Below are 19,163 nucleotides of genomic sequence, written 5' to 3'. Positions count from 1 at the left end.
GATTGCTATCTCATTATAGTTTATTGTCACTAAGAAAATAGTAAGCTATGTAGCTTGGTATATAGTTAACAATTCGTTATATTATTTGAAAATAAAAACATTGTAATATTAAAAATGGTAACTGCGATTAAGAAAAAAAAAAAAAAAATTAAAAAAACATTTATTTTGTCGGATATTGATAATATAATAGACATGATTAAAATTAAGAAAAAAGGAAGCAAAAATGATTAGATACTTGGATATTTATATTGATAGTTACCATTATATAAGCTTATTTATTATAAAAGCTCTAAATAGGGGGCTTTTAAAATTACGTGTTAAACTAGCTTCGTGGATGTAGCACGATGCATGTAGGCATCTCAGACATACATTGGTACTCGTTTCAAACGTTTCCCCGACATTAATTTTATAGTTTACAACTGAGATATTTTCTGTAGTAAAAATTATCTTACGCGTGAAAATGTAAGCAAGCAATCCATCGAAGTCTCTTTCTCGTTAATCGTTGAAGTTCGATAGTTAGATTTTACGCAAGTTATTCGTGATCATAACAGAAAATGGCCGCGTTAAAGATAAGAAAAATTGGTAATAAGTAATATATTATAATATTCGTAGACTCGATAAATTCTTTATCTCAGATCGATTAATTGTTAATAGAAACCGAACTTGAGATTTCGAATACGAGTCTTCCTGGACAACTTGCTCCATTTTTCATTATTGGCGTTGTAGTACTCTTCTCGACATTACACTTTTGGCTTTACAGCATAAATAATCATCACGCATTACGATGTAATTTCACATTTCATGTTTTTTCATAAATTTCATATGTATAATAAGATTGTATACTTAGGATCAATTGATGTACCCGCTCGTAACTTTGAATTCGCTAGATAAATAGGTACTTCGTTTTTTTTTTCTAATACCAATTCTTGTACTTTATGTATAAATTTAATAGCATAGAGGATTCTGCCAGAGGGGTAAATCAATCGACCCTTCTCATTGTTATTTCGAAGATCGATGTGCCAGCCACAACACAACAAGCACGGTGCTCCTACCGAAGTACTTATATTCTTACCGTATATTGCTTAAGTTAAGGAGCTTGTAAACACGGTATCCCCGACAACTTAACGGTACGACGCTCTCCAAAACTTTGTTAACATTTTTCACGTGTCTCGGACAGTAACATAATTATTCTATTTCGATTCGATACGGAGAAGCTTTTTGATAGATATCTCCGCTCCCAAGATTAAAACAAATGTATACAATTTTCATTTCACTAATTTATAAATCAATTGCTTAACAAAGGAGAGTCGCATTTTTGTTAAAATATCATTTCTAATTGGTAATCAACAACACGGCATTTACGTGGGAGTAATTCGATGTGCCGTCAAAAATAACTATCAAGAGATGGAAATATGATCGGTACTCGTGAGAACACGTTAATTGACGATGTCTTCGATCTTACTTGCGGCAATCGAAACCATATGATATGACAATGCGACGCGTTAGTTGAAAATTTACGTGGCACATTTGTATATAAAAACGGAAAAGAAAATGAGAGTGAGAGAAATAGAAAGAGAGAAAAAGTCGAAAGAGATAGAAAGAGGAACAAATCGCGAAAGGGAGGAAAAGAAAGAAGTGTATATTTGTTATTTCAATGTACGTGTATCTATGTATACAATTTGAAAAAAAGAAAAAGACAGAGAGAGAGAGAGAGAGAGAGAGAGAGAGAGAGAGAGCGAGCGCGTCCGGTTTAGAAGCTCATTAATTTATTAATCTATACAGAACTGGTAATAATTAGCGTTTCGCGTAATTTATAATTTTAAGAAATGGATCACGACTCTCCGTTTCCGCTATCGTCGCCATCTTCGTAATCGCTGGCGCTAAGTTGTTCATCTTCGTCGTCATCCAGTTCGTATTCATCGTCGTAGAAATCCGTCATATCCAACTGTTGTTCGGCTGGCCTCGCACGCGTCTTTATGCAATAATCCTCCAATGTTACCGGTACTACGATACCTTCCTTCTCGGCCTCCATCTTGGCCGCTTGAGCTTGCTTCCTGTAAACACAAATATTTATTCATGGAAATACTTTGATCACGATTACGCTTCTTTTAATTGTCGTTAACATAGAACGCGTCTACGTTCAAATATGCCGCCATTTTTATTCGTCATATTCCTCCTGAACAAAGGAACGTAAGAGACGAATCGTTTATCTCGAAAGTTAATCGAATTGTAAATCGAATTTCAAGAAAATACGTGATATCGATTAAAAGTATAGATAATTGGTCAAACATTTTCCATATAAAATATCACTATATAATACGATTGTGTTTGGAAATCGATATATATATTTCTATCAATCGATCTAACTTCATTTAATTGGTGAAATAGAAGAATCAGAACCTCCACATTTTCCTATTTCGAATATCGAAAATCATGTAGATATAAACGAAGAATAGGAGAAAATCTCAATCGTGATTTATTATTAAGGAACGCTCATCATTTTAATCCATGAGAATCAACGATATACGTCTCCCACGAGGCGAGAACTTTCGCTTAGAACTGTAGGAGCGGTGCGAGAAAAAGACTAAGTTATAACGGTACGAAAAGGTAAGAACAATGGAGTGAAGGAGTGTGTATGTGAAACAGAGAAGGAAGAGAGAAAGGAGAGAGAGAGAGAGAGAGAGAGAGAGAGAGAGAGAGAGTCATACATCCTCCTTCTCGATACTTGCTCCTTACCTTATGATATTTTCATACTCTTTATCTCTCCCCTTGGAGTCACGCCAGCGTCTGTACATCACCGAGGCATCTACATTGGCAGGGCTATATGTGTTGGGCTCGTTCAAGAGTGAGATCACTGACAGCAAGATCGTCCTGTAAGAGGTATCAAAGGAATATCCATTTACCGTTTATTTTCTTCTACCTGTATCGATATACTTGATGTAGGACGATGAAACGATGATGATAATAATGATGATGATGCTGGGAATGGAGAAAAGAGATCGAGGAAGTCCGAAAGATCCTCTCGTGGAACACATTCGATCTTACCTAACGTTCTGCGTTGGGTTCCACCTCTCGCATGGCAGTTCACCGCTTTGTGGATCGTCTACCGGTGGATGCAAGATAGATATGCACAGATCTCCGTTCTGCGAAGCAAATGAAAAAAGACTAGAACGTAAAGTACTAAGCACGAAACGGTAAGCAAGTTGTCATCTCGTCTCGTTTGAAAGAGTCAAGATTCGATTATTCGGATTTAATGAATGCAGACGAAATTAGGAGATTCGCTTGCGTATAGGAACGATATTTCAAGTCGAAACGTTTCTTAGAAATTCGCTTTGCCAGACAAATTTTCATCGGGTTGAAAGTCTCTCTCGTCCGAGACGATACTCGGAAAAGGTGGGCGAAACGAACTCGCTTGCGCACGGCCAAGCATAAAAATAAATACGACTCTTTGTGATCCAGCCGAGGAACAAACGATTCATAATTCCCACAAATTCGAAGTTGAATTTGCGAAAAGCCAACGATAATTGTTCTTTTCATACTTCTTTTTCTATTTTATTACATCTGGTATTGGATGCGATGTTTGGGAATGTGTTGAAATTATATCAGTGTTTATGAACAACGTGTAGATATAAACGAATAATAAAGGAAACAAATATACGTGACGTTCCTGAAAATTTCACTATCCCAGATAAAATAATCTCGATCGTAAATAAAAGTATTATTGCCGAGTTATGATTTATCAAATGAAAATAAAACAGATAAAGAAATTTTCGTCACAAATAAAAGTTGTAGTAGTTCATTTACACGAGGTATAATAGCGTTTATTTGCCAACTTTCTTCACGAAGCAATGATCGATAAAGCTCATGGTCACGTAAGAAAGAGAGAAAAAGAGAATGAGAATGAAAGAAACGTAATGATAATGAAAACCATAGGCCTTTGAGTTTCAGTTAACTTCAAAAGGTGATACCATGAAGATAGGTAGAATTGCAAAAGCTCGAGGTAAACGTCACAAGTGAGAAAGAGAATTTCTCAGCTTCTCTCTCTCTCTCTCTCTCTCTCTCTCTCTCTCACTCTTGTAGCAGCGAGTGGTCCCTCGCGTAAATCCCATCGCGTTCTACCTTGAACTCAAGCTAAACGAGCAACCAAGTCGCGTGTCCTCTCTCTCTCTCTCTCTCTCTCTCTCTCTCTCTCTCTCTCTCTCTCCTCTTTCTTACTATCTCTTTACCAGGGTAATGCACGCTCAGTTCTCACAGACTCAAGAGAGATCCTGTCCCGTTAATAGTCGTTCGGAGGTCCCGAGCGCGACCTTAGTCGATGAGGGAGAGAAAAAGAGACTGAGAGATAGAAAGATAGGGAGAAAGAAAGAGAGGAGGAGAGAGAGAGAGAGAGAGAGTGAGAGAGAAGCTCTCGGACCAGAGCTCCCCCGTGAACGAACGTGCGCGAGCGCTCACGAACGCAGTCGGTGCGACGTACGCACACACGAAGTAGGCACGCGATCGTAAGCGAAAAGAGAGCCGAGTAAAATACACATATACACATAAGAGGAAGAAAGAGAGAGAAACGCATGAGCTTTATGCACGTGTGTACGTGACCGTGCACACACTCGAGCACGCGTTCCACGCTTCGCCGGATCTCTCGAGGCGTCGACCTCTCTACGAGGGCAGCGAAGAGATTCCGTAATAAAGCAACCACCCGATACGTGCTCGCTTCGGACACTTCGATGCCTCTACTACTCTACTCTCTCCTTCTCTCTTCGCTTATCCCTTTTCATTATTATATTCTCTTTTTCTTTTCTTTTTTATTATTTATTTCTTCGACAAATTGAAAGAGTCGATCTTATCTTCTCGAAGACATCTTGCTACATCAACGATTCTTCGATTTTTCTCTCCTTCTCTTTCTCTCCATCTCTTTATAATATATATCTGATCTTAGCTTCTAGCGTAGTTCGTTGTGACATCACGTTCAGAATCTCAAGACGGTACTTTCTTATAATTACGATAATATTCCAAATGAAATGAGCAGTAAGTAAATGGGAACGATTCTGTTTAGATATTTTTCATTTAAAGCAAACTTTTTTATAATCACGTATATAATAATCTATACGTACATACATAGGTGAAATCAAAAGTATATGACTATATTTGAAAATGAAAGTGACAAATCGTTCGAGCGCAACTGTATTCTTCGAAAGTTTCACAAGAATTTCTTGATGACTTCACTCTCTGGGCATAGATTTTCCAGAAGATATCGCAGAAGCTTTCACGCTCGTCTACGCTCTTTCACGCTCCTCTCCAGTCTCGGTTAAGCGTAAAAACACCAGCAACCGGGTGCAATGGTGTAACGTTCGATTAGCCCGGATGGTCGAGCCAAGCCGAGTCGTAACTCGTGGAGAGTTCAACGAGGCGACAGGAAATCCGGACGACCACTCTACGGAGAGTAACGTAGGATCTCTCTCTCTCTCTCTCTGTCTCTCTGTCTCTTTCTCTCTCTTCCCCCTATTCTCTACTCCTTCAAACCCTTACAGGATGGCATACGATCAAACGGAACACTTGACGAAGGAGACTACACGTTTCATTTCGACGGAAACTTATGCGAGTAAGATCGAAATTCGTCTGTATATAGACACAGAGATATATTTCTGCCACAAGAAACAAAATTTATCAATCAATTTTAAGAGACATATCGAATCGAACCTTCAAAAAAAGCTGGTCAAGAGCAGACCGAAGAAAGGAATGGAGAGAGAGAGGGGGGAGGGGGAGAGAAAGCCAGAGACAGAGGCAAACAGAGAGAAAGAGAGCATCGACCTTGAAACGACAAACTGCCTTTCTTAAAACGTACCAGTCTTCGATTTTTCTATCCCCACCTCGTTGAAATATCAACAATGCTTTATGCGCGACGCTAGTTTGCGCTGACTCGACGCTTTTCCAGTTCGAAAGCTTGAGCTCGAAGAGAAGCGGAGAAACGTTTATGTGTGTATGCGCGCCACCCACGCGGGTCTCTACCATTTTTTTCACGACTCACGATTGGAACGCTAGGGAAGAGAGCAAAAAAAGCATGCATGTATGTGTGAAAGAGAGATAGAAAGATGTTTGTGCCATTCCCGTTAGTCACGAGTCTATTCGTCTAAGTGTTCCACAAGGTTGATCTCTCGGTTAACAACTGGACACGGATGTCCAAGAACCTTTTGTCGGTCAATGACTCCACCTTCCTTCCTTCTAGTTGGCTAAGGGTCGACACCAGGAGGAGCATGCTCTAAGGCCAAGAGAGGAAAGTCTACGTCAAATACACGTGCGCTTAATAATCCTCCTCAGCCCTGAGCTTCAAAAATCGCGATTATTCGATCGAAGAAAATGTTTTTTCGTCCAAGCTAATCTTACTAAATTACTATCGAAAATGTTTGGACTGTTATCGTTTTCATAGTAATACAATCATACCTTTCTCTTTCTCTAGTTCACATCGATTCACGATTCTCACTTGCAAAAGAAACAATCGAACGAAACGCGGTGAAAGTCGATGAGGATTACGCGGATGAACGATTCGTTTGTTCATTATGTCTTTTTTAAACGCTTTCGCAGAAGACGAGACGTCGGCTCGTCGTAGAGAGAAGGTTTTTGCAAGAGAGCACGACGTAAAAGTTGATACTCGTGAAAGCCATGGCATAGGATGAAAGACACGGGGAGAATGAAAGAGAAGGGGAAAGTGGCGGATACAGGAAAGGGTAGGATGGAAAAGGGAGAGAGCAAGAGAAGAGACGAAAAGGGATGGATGAAACGAGAGGTATGCGGGGGATCGATAATTCATGTATTCACTCACCTCGTACACGTTCGGATGCCAAACTTTCGTCATGAACCGAATACTTGGCGGACTGTACGGATAATCTGGCGGGAATTTCATGTGTGCCTGAAAATATAAACGTCATTATTCGTTATTAATTTCGTAATCTATGAAATTCTACAAGAATCAATTACGATATCGAAACTACTATTCTTTGAAAACATGATTGGAAATACGATGACTAGAAATAATAACGCAACGAGAACTTTTCAAACATATAATCCTCGTTTTATCAGTTAGAAATAATATTTTCTCCTTACATTAGAAGGCGTACTATTACTGCCATAACTTATTTTAAAATGAATAAAATTTCGTATCAACTCGTAGACTGTGCCGTGATATATCGATCTCGATTGCGAGAATGAATACACGTGAACATTGCTCGGTCCCGACATTCGATGGAGACTTTTGTCGAAAGCTGCTCGATGTTGGGGGACGTTATATTGATCGCGACCTGGTCATGGCCTAAATATCTGCCTCGTCCTCCGGGATAGCGCGTCCTAGAATTAACCTATTTTCCATCGACGCGCTACGAAAGCGAAGCCGCGGCAATGATCGATCGATTCTCCCCGTCTACGTTTTTCGTTATGTTTCTTGCCTTTTTTTATTTTAACTAAAAATAGTACTATAGCTCGAGTTGTAAGATTAAAAATAATTTTAATTGGACGTTTATAGTGTTCTTTTTTTACTCGTAATAAAAAATAAAAAAAAAAGAAGAAAGAAAGGAAAAGAAATTCAGCATGGGAATTTAAATGAATCATTAAAGTACACGCACGCACATTGATACTCGAATATATAGGACAGCAGGTTGTAAAGAGGAGAAAAAAGGCTAACGAGAAAACAAAAAACAAAAAGAAAAAAAGGAGAGTGAGTCGTATCGTTTTCCATTATATATGTTTTAGGTCAATAGAAAATGAAACGTCAGTGAACGCGTGTATGTACTCAACGACCTGCGTAAAAATTCTCAATGTTCGATAAAAAGTAATCGTAATACGATAGTACTGCCGACACCGTTTCGACCTTTTGTCGTTATTTGATTTTCTGGCTTTTTCTTCTGCGAAACAAAGACTTTTTCTCTCTTGCTCGACTCGTAACAAAGTTACAAGTCAACCAAACTTATATATCGGTTTCTACTTCGGCTTGCGATTTGTATGAACATTACACACGTTATCGCTGCTAGTGATATTATATTTTCAACTATACCAACAGGCAAAAAAGAATTCATCTTATAAAATATTCTTCGTTCACTGATTACCAAGCAGACTTTTCAAGTTTCCTACTTTTCGAGTTATACAAGTTCAATAAACGTTATTATCGAATCTTGAAATATTAAATTATCCTTTTTGTTAAAGCAAACTAATCTAAATTGATAGTTTTTGTTTGCTACGATATGTGCACGTGCGGTCATGCGCTCAAGTAGTTTACTCATAACACGTGCAAACTAGTTTTGCTATGACATATCGTATACCTTATTATATCGACTCTAGAATACGTAATAATATAAAAAACGATCGATCAATCGATTGATCTCATCTTAAACTTCGACATCCGGTGATCTTTCCATGAGGCTTAAATGTACTTTATCACTATCACAATATTATCGATCTTCTTCTCTCGTTCTTATCGACGACACAAAAATGTCATTCTCGTTAACGATCGCGTGACATTGACGAGAAAAATTATTTCCAGTATCGATATGACCTTATGATAACGCTTACATGTATGGTGTACTTTATCTATTTTTTCGAAGTAACACAACACAGCTTCAATATTTTACGATCAATGAACTTAATGATTTGTTAAAACTGAAACTTTGCTCCTCGACAAATCGAAATATAAATTCTAGGTATCTCATATGAATAGTCTGTGAATTTTCTTAATGAAGATATTATTTAATGAAGGTATTTTCTTAATGAAGATATCGATTCGATCGATTCCATCTAAACTTTCGGATACGGAGTCGACGATGACCATTCGGAATGAGCATAGTCGTTGGACAAATGTGAACATCAAGCGTGATGCTTTAATAATGCAACATGTCCGGCACGTGACATAAACGTAAAACGTTATCGACTCGATGCTTTTGCACACCTCGGTCATTCGAATAAAGTTCGAAGGTGGAAATAGAGATATAATAGCACTTGAAATACTACTGTCGAAGAAAAAGAAAGCAAATATCATAAAATAAGTTCCCATGGAATTTTAATCAAACAATACGAATATCGTCAAATAAAAATTTAATATCGTCAATTGAGTATCGTCAAATAAAAATTTGAACCTAGGCTTTCGCCTTGATTCATGATTTTTGATAATATTTCAGAATCAATTTCCCTCAACGTAGATCGAATTTTATATCGAGTTTTCCTTCGCTATAAACCATTCGATGTGAGATAAGAAAATAGAAAAATAATACTAAAGAAAGGACGAAATCTAGATACGAGCCAATAATCGTGACTTTTGCAAGAAGGAAGGAGAAAGATCCGTAAGTTTTGACCAAATCTTCAAGACTCTCTCTCTCTCTCTCTCTCTCTCTCTCTCTCTCTCTCTCTCTCTCGTAGTCTCAAAATCGTGGCTTGCTTTTAGTTGGCCTATAAATCTTGGCGACCTACATAGATGATAAGAGTAGAGTCATCCCTGTGCACATTCGTAAGAGGACATCGTACTATATAGGTAAAATCGTAAGTAGAGAAGTCCTCTCCAGGATCTAGGACAAGCCATGGATAACCCAGTACTTTGTATACAAGTGTAATTACGAACTTATTAACATCAACTTTGACTTTTTTAACGACCACGAAAAATCTATGTCCGATCTTTTTTCTCTTTCTAACTCGTTTGAAAGGATCTTCGTAATTTTGTGAAAACAGTCTTGCAAAAGATTACGCTTATCTGATCTTACGAACGGTGTACCTCTCCTTATTCTTACAGAATCTAGACTTTATACCATTGATTCTCAATCTGCTTCATATATTCTCTGGAAATGTGTATGTAGCTGGTGTATCCCTTATTTAGATATATAAAACTATAGTTATAATATAACGATGGAAATAAAATAAAACACGCACGCACAACACACACACACGCGCGCGCGAAATTTTGTAATTAACGTAACCCTCGAAAAGTTTTACCGTATAACCTACACTGAGAACCTCTACTCTAGACTGTAGACACGTCTAACAAACGAGCACGTCTGATATGATCAAAGACAAGTGCGACAAACGTAAAAGAAGACGAAGCAAATGTGGTGCACACCGATTTTCGATTCAAATACTATCAGATTATTTTTCTTACTTTTCTTTTATTTCCTATGAATTTGATCGGAGATAATACTAGTATCTATCTAGACTATACTAAATTCGTATCTGCAGAAATTCATATAATCGAGAAACGGTGGAACGAAGAACTCGGTACGCGTTCGAATCCTTGAGGATTTAGAGACTTGATGCATTTTCTAAAGTAACCACCTGCGAGCTATGCTCCCCATGGATGCGTTTTGATCGGTAGAGTTTCACCGTTATACAATATAATGCACGTCGAATATTGACCGACTGACGCCGTTACGATTTCATGGAAAGTACACATGACATATCAGCACGAACTGCTCTTACGATACCCATCTCTTGTGGCTAAGGTGAAAGGATAAAGTCAACGAGAGAAAGAGAAGAAGCGGGGGAAAGCTTCGTTCGCAAAAAATAAAGTAGGTACAGTATGTATTATACATTGACCGCGTTTATTAGCAAATTTTATTCAAATAAACATACTAATAAATCCATATGTATGTGTGTGCGTGTATTATTTTCATTACGATCGGATAATGCAGTCTGTAGAGGACAAGAATAAAAGGAAAAACAACGAGACGTCAAGTGAAAGCCGAATGAATTAGATCTTTCGACACGAGATTTGTGGTAACACTGAATGAAAAGTTTCGGATAAAAGATCGTAGACTAACGACAAGTCGAAGTGGATCGTTTAAAGAAAACTTTCGACGAATCTTTTTCTTCCTTTCTTTATTTCTTTTCAAACGTCCTTCTTTTGTCTATCTATACCCGACTTAACAGAAAACAGCTTGACTACTAACTTAAAAGCATTTATTAATTCAATCGGCGAACACAACTCAACGATAAGAGTAGATATTCTAAACGCGATTTAGAAAGTTTATAAAGCGTAAAGCGATAATCGTAAGATCAAAGCCGTACACTTCTCTTCTATTTCTCTTTGAATATGAAATTTTACTGGTGAAATACATAAATTGCTAAAGCTTTAAAGCGGTAATTGAAATATTTATGGTATGACGGACAGACTAAAAAATATTGAAAAGCTTGCTTTTCGATCAATTTATTCGTGATTATCTCTCTCTCTCTCTCTCTCTCTCTCTCTCTCTCTCTCTCTCTCTCTCTCTCCTTATCTATCTATCTATCTTTTTCTATCTCTTCGTACAGTCAGAACATTTCGTTACAGCTGCTTTACACCGCAAGATGATACACACTGTGCGCGTTACGTGAATAAGCATGCGCTCGTTCATAACGAAGCGGAAAGTGGTTTAGAAAGCGGACGGAACGTGTAAAAGTTTATGGTGGCTAGCAAGTAATCAAACTTATTTTCCATTTGTACGGCTCAATGTACAGGATAAAAGATCCCGTGTATGAAATTTGAATAAATTCGAACTCTTGAAGAAGAAATAAATAAGAGTTGTTTTGTGTTTCTTAACGAAATATTTTGTAAAAGTGTTCACTTTTCTAATTCACGAATATATCCTCCTACCATTCTCACAAGCAATTCTCCTAGAATCCTAACTCAACTATCGAAGAACATAAATTGTTACCAAGAATATATCAAAGGGAGAGAAAGAGAAGGAGGAAGGGAGAAAGAGAGAAAAAGAGAGAGAGAGAGAGAGAGAGAGAGACGATTCGCTAGAATGCGGATCGCGAGGCGATAGAACTGCAAACAATGCCGACGATACTGTGCGCGCGAACAGACATTGGCTAACATTATTGACGTTAAACTCGTTCGATCACGAAACGATTAACATGAGCGGAAAAGCAATGCGCCGCGGAACGTTCAGCACAAATACTTTCTGCTATCCGATACGGAATCTTGCATCTCGATCGGAGAATTAATATCGCTGCAAAATGCAGGTCGCTTGATTCGCCGCGTTAGGTAATCTTTGGCTCAGCAAGATTGCTCAACGGCTTTGAGAATTAAAGCGACGCTCGTTTCATGTTTGTAAATTAGATTTTTCGAAGAAAAAGAGAGAGAGAGAGAATATCATAAATAATTTCTTTGTATTATCATTCGATAATTTGCAACTTCTAATTTAACATTTTTACAACAAAAATATTTACCACGTATTTTACGATAAAATAAACATCCTTTCCACGAATACGATAAAGAAGAACCATATGTCTTATCTCGTTCGTGAAATCTGCATTGTCGAAGCAAAAGAAAAACGGTGCAGTAGTTGTCGTCGTTGTCGTCGTCACCGTCGTCGTTCGGTCGGTCAAGGCAATGTAAATGTTTCGTATACATACATACACTCCATAACTCGCACGGAAGCGTTGGTCAATGATAAAGTTTTCTACTATAAATGTTCAAATGAAGGTTAAGTAACAAAGAGCATTGTAAAAGAACGGCCAGCGATATGAAAGGTGCTAATGACTACGTAGAATTATAAATAAAAAAAAAAAAAAAACGACCATTGAAGGATAAAACAAAATTATATCTCTTATAGACAGAATATGTTTTTCAATACTTCATAAATGATAAAGTCCATTACCATAGTCTTGGAAAGATAATGTTTTCAAATGCATAATCGATAAGTAAACAAAGTTTAATAAAAAAAGATTCGTAAGAAACAATGCAATGTTGTTAGGGACAAACTTAAGAATTAGCAATTCTGTTTTCCTTCGTCTATTCACGTGTTTTTAAGAATATTGTAAATTATATTTAATGTAAATAATAGTATAGTAAGAATGTCATTGAATATAAAAACATATTGCTATTAGTAATGTAGAACAAAAAGATTAGTTGAAGTTCGTATCAAGCACAGAGCGAACGTAAAAGATGATTGCTATTTATTTTGATTGATTTTATTTTGATTTTAGTACGAATGCAAAATGGATATTGTAAATGCGGCACACTCATTGTTTATATCCAAGACGATTTAAACAGATGCAATGAAGTATTATAAAATGTGACTAAACAGTTTCGTATATCGATAAAAATAATGGAGATGAATTATTAGATAAAAAGTTACGATTGTGGTATCGAAGAACGTATGTTTACGAGTTCAACCAAACAAAACACGAAGAAAAGATCGTGATATACGCATTTAAAGATAAGTAAAGGAAACATAACCAAAAAGTCGGAATTCATTGTTTTTTGACATATCAGTCTGAATTTAGGGGCTTACAGTCTTTATAAATAGACGAACGAAAATGCACTAAATATAAATCGCATAACATAAGCGACATGAAGTTTACTCACCTTAAAATAGCCTCCTTGATAAAGCGTGTCTGGAGGACCGAAGATCGCGACTTCCCACTCGAACATGTTGTCCTCGTTAACGAGCTTCACGCGAAAACCTTCGACAGGCTCCTCCTGAAGGCTTTTGTATTCGAGGGCAAGGGCCCGTAACGCGCTGCTTGTTGGTTGTGCCATATTTTTCGACTCTGGAATCACAACCGCAGTCTGTTCCAGAAAGACGAAAGTCTCGAAAGCTTCCCAGAGTGGTCGCCAGAACAGCGACGTGATCGGACCGACTGCCTTTGCGAACTCACAACTCCGTTCTCTCGGAGAATCAATTCGACCGACGGGTTCAGACCGAACGATAAAATTGTGAGGTGTTCCTTCACCACTAACGCCTTTTTACCTAGCTCGATCCTACTCTCGAAAATATTTCACTTAATAACAAGGTGCCTACTATGTCCGATACGGATTTCTAATTCGCGGCAAATAAACAAAGGAATATGATCGAATCTACGAACTGCGAAATGCCCCTGCAGTCAACAATACACCATTCCCGACACACGCACTACGGCTCTAACAAAACAGCTGACGTACCTTCTGCGTCAGCGTCGTTCCTATCCTGCGCATGCGTTCTATCGAGAACTACAAAAATGGCGCAGATCTTTGTTTTCTATATCTTTTTGATCGACGATATTTCTATATTTCTTTGTATTCCTTTTCTTGTTTTTCTTTATTGATTTTTCCTTTTAGCTGTTATATCAAATTCATTTTATTTTCAAGCATTAATCATTTTTCTTCGCAATTGATTATCAACATTTATTTAGGCGAGTCTTAATGTAACGCGTCTCGAATAGCAACAGCCAATCAAAATTTTCCTTTCGACCAATGAAAAAATTCGATTATTCGTTTGATCAATCAAAAGGATGAATATAATATTTTACATGAAATATTTACAATAGCAACCGAAAATGTGAAAATATTTTCATTAATTTTAGGAAAGAAAAAAAAACTTGTTTCTTTCTTCCATGTAAACTAAATAAATGAAACTATTGACTGTATTTAATAATATTGTTTTCATTGGCTACTGGTATTAAAATAGTAATAATTAATTCTAGTTATTCCTAGATACTTGAACTTGTATATATTAATGGAAAATTTTGAAAGGAATATTTATGTTATCGCTTATGTATTCAAAATCAAATATATATATGTATATATAATGACAATTAAACGAATATGAAATATGATTATAATTATTTGATGAGACTTTCAAAAAACATTTCATATTTTATCTTTCCCCTAGAAAGTTATTTACGAGATAGATGAATGAAAGATAAAATACAAATTATAACATTACAGATACTAATGAATTATTAATAAATATTGTTTTTTCAAAGTTCTCACAAAAACTTTGAATTCACAGTGTAAATATTCATGAATTTAATCTTATAATTGTATTACTCTATTGAGTAATTATCGTCGGATAGAAACATATATGTGTGTGTATGTATGTATGTATATGTATATATATATATATATATATATATATATATAAAATATCTACCTATTTATATATATATAAAAACGTGAAATATTTCGCAATCTCATGTTCACATCCGCAGTGTATAGAACGTATAATACTGTTTTAAAAACTAGTAATATTCATTAAATATTATAGAGAAAGGATTTAAATATCATGGCTGCGATAAATACAGAAATTATGAAAGTATTTGGATTTTGGAGTAGTGTATTAGTTTTAAAAATGCTGGCAATGGTAATCCTAACTGCACGTCATAGATTTACAAAAAAGGTACTGTAAAATTGATTGTACATTTTATTCCTAATTTTATCATTTCATTGTAATATCTTGTTTTTATCCGTCATCTTTTTTGGTAATATCCTAATAATATTATAATTAATACTACAAAAACTAATTAAATTTTAATATTTTTTAAGATATTTGCAAATCCTGATGATACAACATTTTTAAAAAAAGCTAAAGTGCTTTATGATGATGCAGATATAGAACGTGTACGGAGAAATCATCTTAATGATCTTGAAAATGTTCTTCCTTGGTTTATAATCACCTATATTTGGCTAACAACAGGTCCATCTATTTGGTTGGCTGGAATTTTAATAAGAACTTTTGTAATTTCTAGAATTATACATACTTTGGTTTATGCTGTTTTCCCACAGCAACCTGCTAGATTTTTGTCTTTCTTTTTTGGTTATTGTATTATGGGCTATGAAGCATTTACTTCTTTATTATATTATTTGTAAACTGTTTAAAATATTTAAAATGAAATGTTTACATTAATACCAAAATTCTATATTTCTTTCTATACTTAAAATATACTTTATTAAATGATGTATCAGTTATATATTTTTGATAGATGTAGTTTTGATACACTAGTATATTTTATAGACATAATTGTGGTATATATACATATCCTATAATTGTAATTTGGTATTTCTATAATTGTAATAATGGTTTATTTTTTATTTTGGTTTAATAATGGTTTATATATTGTTTATTGGTAATGTATTATTATTTTTCAATCAATTAAATAAATTTTTTATCATTATTCAAACAACCTGAAAAAATTATTTTTTTCAATTATATAATAGAAATAAAAAAGATTGCAAAAAAGTACCTTTTTTTTTAAACCGTATAATTGCATGCTATAGTATCGCCCTCTATCACGTAAGAGTAAATAAGACGCTATCATTAAAAATCAGTTACTGCATTTGCGTGTCTGTCAGTTGTTGCATTTGTCAGTTTTTTACATTAATTATATACTATTTAAATTGTTTCAATTTGATACTGTAATTGAAATCAAAATGAATCGACATCCAAATACGGATTATAAAAGCCGTGGGGAACCACAAGTAGAATTAGAAAGTCAATTTATTTTAAGACTGCCAGTGGTAAGTTTCTTTCTAACCTAAAAATATGCTATATATAGTTAATTATTAGCAAATCCTTTAAGAAATCATTATAAAATACACATACGTACATACACATACACACACACACACACATATCTATATATATGATAAACTTTAGGATTCAGCGAAAGTCTTAAGAGAAACATTGAGAAGTGGAGCTCCTTTAAAAGATAGACTTAATATAAAATTAGAAAATGATATGCGATATGGTGAAGTGAGATTAGATCATTGGTTGCTACATGCTAAGGTATTTAATATTCCTTAATTATTACTCCAAAAAATATGAAGTATATATTTTTCCTTCTCTCCATAGCTCTTAACACAAAAATAATTCTGTTTTTTTTTTCCTTTATCTTTTTTAGGTAGTAGATTTGCCTACAATTGTAGAATCTTTAAAAACAATCGATAATAAGAGTTTTTATAAAACAGCTGATATATGTCAGGTAATATGATATATTTGATAGTAATATTAAGCAAATAAATTTACAAACAATAAACTAATATTATTATTATTATAAATAGATGTTGATATGCAAAGAGGAGGATGACCATACTACTACAGATGAAGAATCACCTATGAGGCAAAAGAAAAAGGACCCAAATAAGGTTGATAAAAAATTTTTATGGCCACATGGTGTAACTCCACCTACAAAGAATGTAAGACGTAGGAGATTCAGGAAAACTTTAAAAAAAAAATATGTAGAAGCGCCAGAAATAGAAAAAGAAGTAAAAAGATTGTTAAGAGTTGATAATGATGCTGTCAATGTAAAATGGGAAGTAATATGTGAAGATGAAGATCAATCGAAACCAAGTAAAGTATCATCATCTGGAACAGTCAAATCTAGAAGAGATAATATTAGTGGTAACACATCACAAAGTTTAGATGTTGGTAAGTATTCTATTTAATTTAATGAATTCTATTCTATTTAATCAATTTAATTATATTATGTGATTATTTTATTTATAGCTGAACATGATATATTTGGTGAACCTGTAAGTGATAGCGAAGATGATGATGAAGAAGCTAATATAAATGTTATGGAACTTGATGAAAATAGTAGGTTATCCGGTGATAGTAGAGCATCTGACTCTAATTCCATGCAGGCTGCTTATTCAGAGCGATCGAGTAATAATGCAACTACGAGTTGTGGTCTTGTAACAGAATTTAGCAAGGAAATGTTCCAAAATGAGAACAACTCTGAGGTAGATGGAGAAAAACCGACAGATACAGCAGAATCAAAAGTGCCAAAATTAGAACAGTTTCATTCAGAATATATTATTCCTGATCATTTTTCAGAATCACCATCTATTTCTACACCTAAAGGTAATTATATTAAATGTATGTTATACACATGGAAGTAAGCTGGTTTGTGTATTATTTTAGATTCATTGCAAACAAGACTTGCCACACTTCATGCTGAATTAGCAGAATTACGCCAACGAAGGCAGCAGCAGGAGATTGAAATTGCAAATATCGAGAATGTTAAACTTAGACAAAGATTTCAAGAAATTTTGGATAATTTATTAACTCAAGAAATGCAGAAAGTGCAAGAGGTAATTAATAATTATATTGTTCATAGTGTTTATAGATAAACTACCACTTTATTTTTTTATATTTGGAGATACAAAGATTTCTGTTTTCAAAGGGTAATTTTACCCTTAATCTGCTTAAAATTTTTTTTAACTGAAAATAATAGCTTTGAATAATCATTTGTAATTCAATATATTATACTAACTTCTAGATTCAAGACTTGGAATTGGAATAAAATTAAACTACTTCTACAATATCACCATTCATCAAAGTTTAATGAACAAAATTAAAGAATTATTGTTTAAGTATTGTGGATTCCTAAATAATATTAAAATAAGAGGATATATATTGTATTTAAATAATATAAATTGAAAATATAAAAAATGAACTATTGTTATCGTAATAATAAAAAATCATTATGAAGATAAATATTTTTTGCCATATAACTGTGCCTTTTTCTCAAAACCAACAGATTTAATAGGTGTATTTAGTTTATAAAAAGGATTCATAGAATACTGAAACAAATAATAATGATTTTACAATCTTGTAAAAGATTATTAAGAACACAAACTGCATATTACCTTTATGTATGTCTCATACATTTCATTGAAGAAATTTTTTATTCCATCTTCATTTTTACTATCATGTACCATAACAAATCGTATATGCGTCGCTGTTACAAATGCGCTTACAAACCATTGGTTAAATTTATCTACAACTTTAAAATACATATTTGTTGTTTTCCATGTATGTTCATCTACAAGATCAAGTGCTGCATGAGCTATAAATTGGCTCAAATGTGTGTGATCTTCTTTCTATTATAACATGGAATTAATTAAATATTTTTCTATGATATACAATTCAAAAAATGTAAATCTATTGGGATAATAAACAAACCTTTGCATCTTTAGTAGAATTATTAAATTCTATTTCAAATAATGGATTATCGGCATGGCCAACAATGGCAAAATAATAATTTGCTGTCATAATTTATTCTTTTATTTACATTTGTAATCTTAATATCTTTTTTGCAATCTTTTTGTATTCAATATCTTGGATATATTTAGTTAAATAGTAATAGATACCAAAAAATATTCTATTATATTATATTATAATACAGAGTACGATACAAACGAATAAAAATAGAAACGAATGGAGAATCACTTAGGAAAAATTAAGAGAACCTCAGCTGGATATCAATGAAGAGATATCACTGAAAAACTGAAGGTAACCGATTGATGCAGCGCCCTCACTTTCTCGAACTAAATGCTTTCATTTTTTGTGACCTAAATTGTTCGAATGAATTCTCGTCCAGAATATTCGTTGCTAAAACTTGTTACTCTATTCTAATAGAATCCAAAAATTCAGAGTTTAATATTTATAATT

General features: G+C 34.5%; 4 protein-coding genes across 7 annotated transcripts; 2 read left to right on the top strand and 2 right to left on the bottom strand.

Moving 5' to 3' along the window:
• Nucleotides 1-1,744: 1,744 nt before the first annotated feature.
• Nucleotides 1,745-13,891, bottom strand: LOC122637682 (ubiquitin-conjugating enzyme E2 R2). Of its 4 annotated transcripts, none has more exons than XM_043829982.1 (5): nt 13,316-13,887; nt 6,815-6,901; nt 3,046-3,143; nt 2,737-2,871; nt 1,745-2,054 (listed from the first exon to the last, which is right to left on the bottom strand). In XM_043829982.1, the coding sequence occupies exons 1-5, from the start codon at nt 13,487-13,489 to the stop codon at nt 1,832-1,834; spliced, it is 717 nt and encodes a 238-aa protein (XP_043685917.1). In that variant the 5' UTR covers nt 13,490-13,887; the 3' UTR covers nt 1,745-1,831. The 4 variants fall into 4 exon arrangements, with proteins under 4 accessions (XP_043685917.1, XP_043685918.1, XP_043685919.1 ...); XM_043829983.1 differs by lacking the exon at nt 13,316-13,887 and adding an exon at nt 7,096-8,666; XM_043829984.1 differs by lacking the exon at nt 13,316-13,887 and adding an exon at nt 7,129-8,663.
• Nucleotides 13,892-14,869: 978 nt separating this feature from the next.
• LOC122637683 (microsomal glutathione S-transferase 1-like) lies at nt 14,870-15,667 on the top strand. The gene is made up of 2 exons (XM_043829986.1): nt 14,870-15,107; nt 15,254-15,667. Exons 1-2 carry the CDS (start codon nt 14,994-14,996, stop codon nt 15,575-15,577), a joined length of 438 nt encoding a protein of 145 aa, XP_043685921.1. The 5' UTR covers nt 14,870-14,993; the 3' UTR covers nt 15,578-15,667.
• Nucleotides 15,668-16,024: 357 nt separating this feature from the next.
• LOC122637681 (transcription initiation factor TFIID subunit 7) lies at nt 16,025-18,130 on the top strand. The gene is made up of 7 exons (XM_043829981.1): nt 16,025-16,225; nt 16,365-16,493; nt 16,609-16,689; nt 16,769-17,135; nt 17,214-17,570; nt 17,631-17,800; nt 17,989-18,130. The coding sequence occupies exons 1-7, from the start codon at nt 16,139-16,141 to the stop codon at nt 18,010-18,012; spliced, it is 1,215 nt and encodes a 404-aa protein (XP_043685916.1). The 5' UTR covers nt 16,025-16,138; the 3' UTR covers nt 18,013-18,130.
• Nucleotides 18,112-19,041, bottom strand: LOC122637684 (probable trafficking protein particle complex subunit 2). The gene is made up of 3 exons (XM_043829987.1): nt 18,675-19,041; nt 18,359-18,592; nt 18,112-18,292 (listed from the first exon to the last, which is right to left on the bottom strand). Exons 1-3 carry the CDS (start codon nt 18,762-18,764, stop codon nt 18,194-18,196), a joined length of 423 nt encoding a protein of 140 aa, XP_043685922.1. The 5' UTR covers nt 18,765-19,041; the 3' UTR covers nt 18,112-18,193.
• Nucleotides 19,042-19,163: the final 122 nt, after the last annotated feature.

This window comes from Vespula pensylvanica, chromosome 2, assembly GCF_014466175.1.
Source record: "Vespula pensylvanica isolate Volc-1 chromosome 2, ASM1446617v1, whole genome shotgun sequence".
Lineage (NCBI taxonomy): Eukaryota > Metazoa > Arthropoda > Insecta > Hymenoptera > Vespidae > Vespula > Vespula pensylvanica.
The sequence above is the reverse complement of the archived record's forward strand: the minus strand, read 5'-3'. Positions and strand labels throughout refer to the sequence as shown.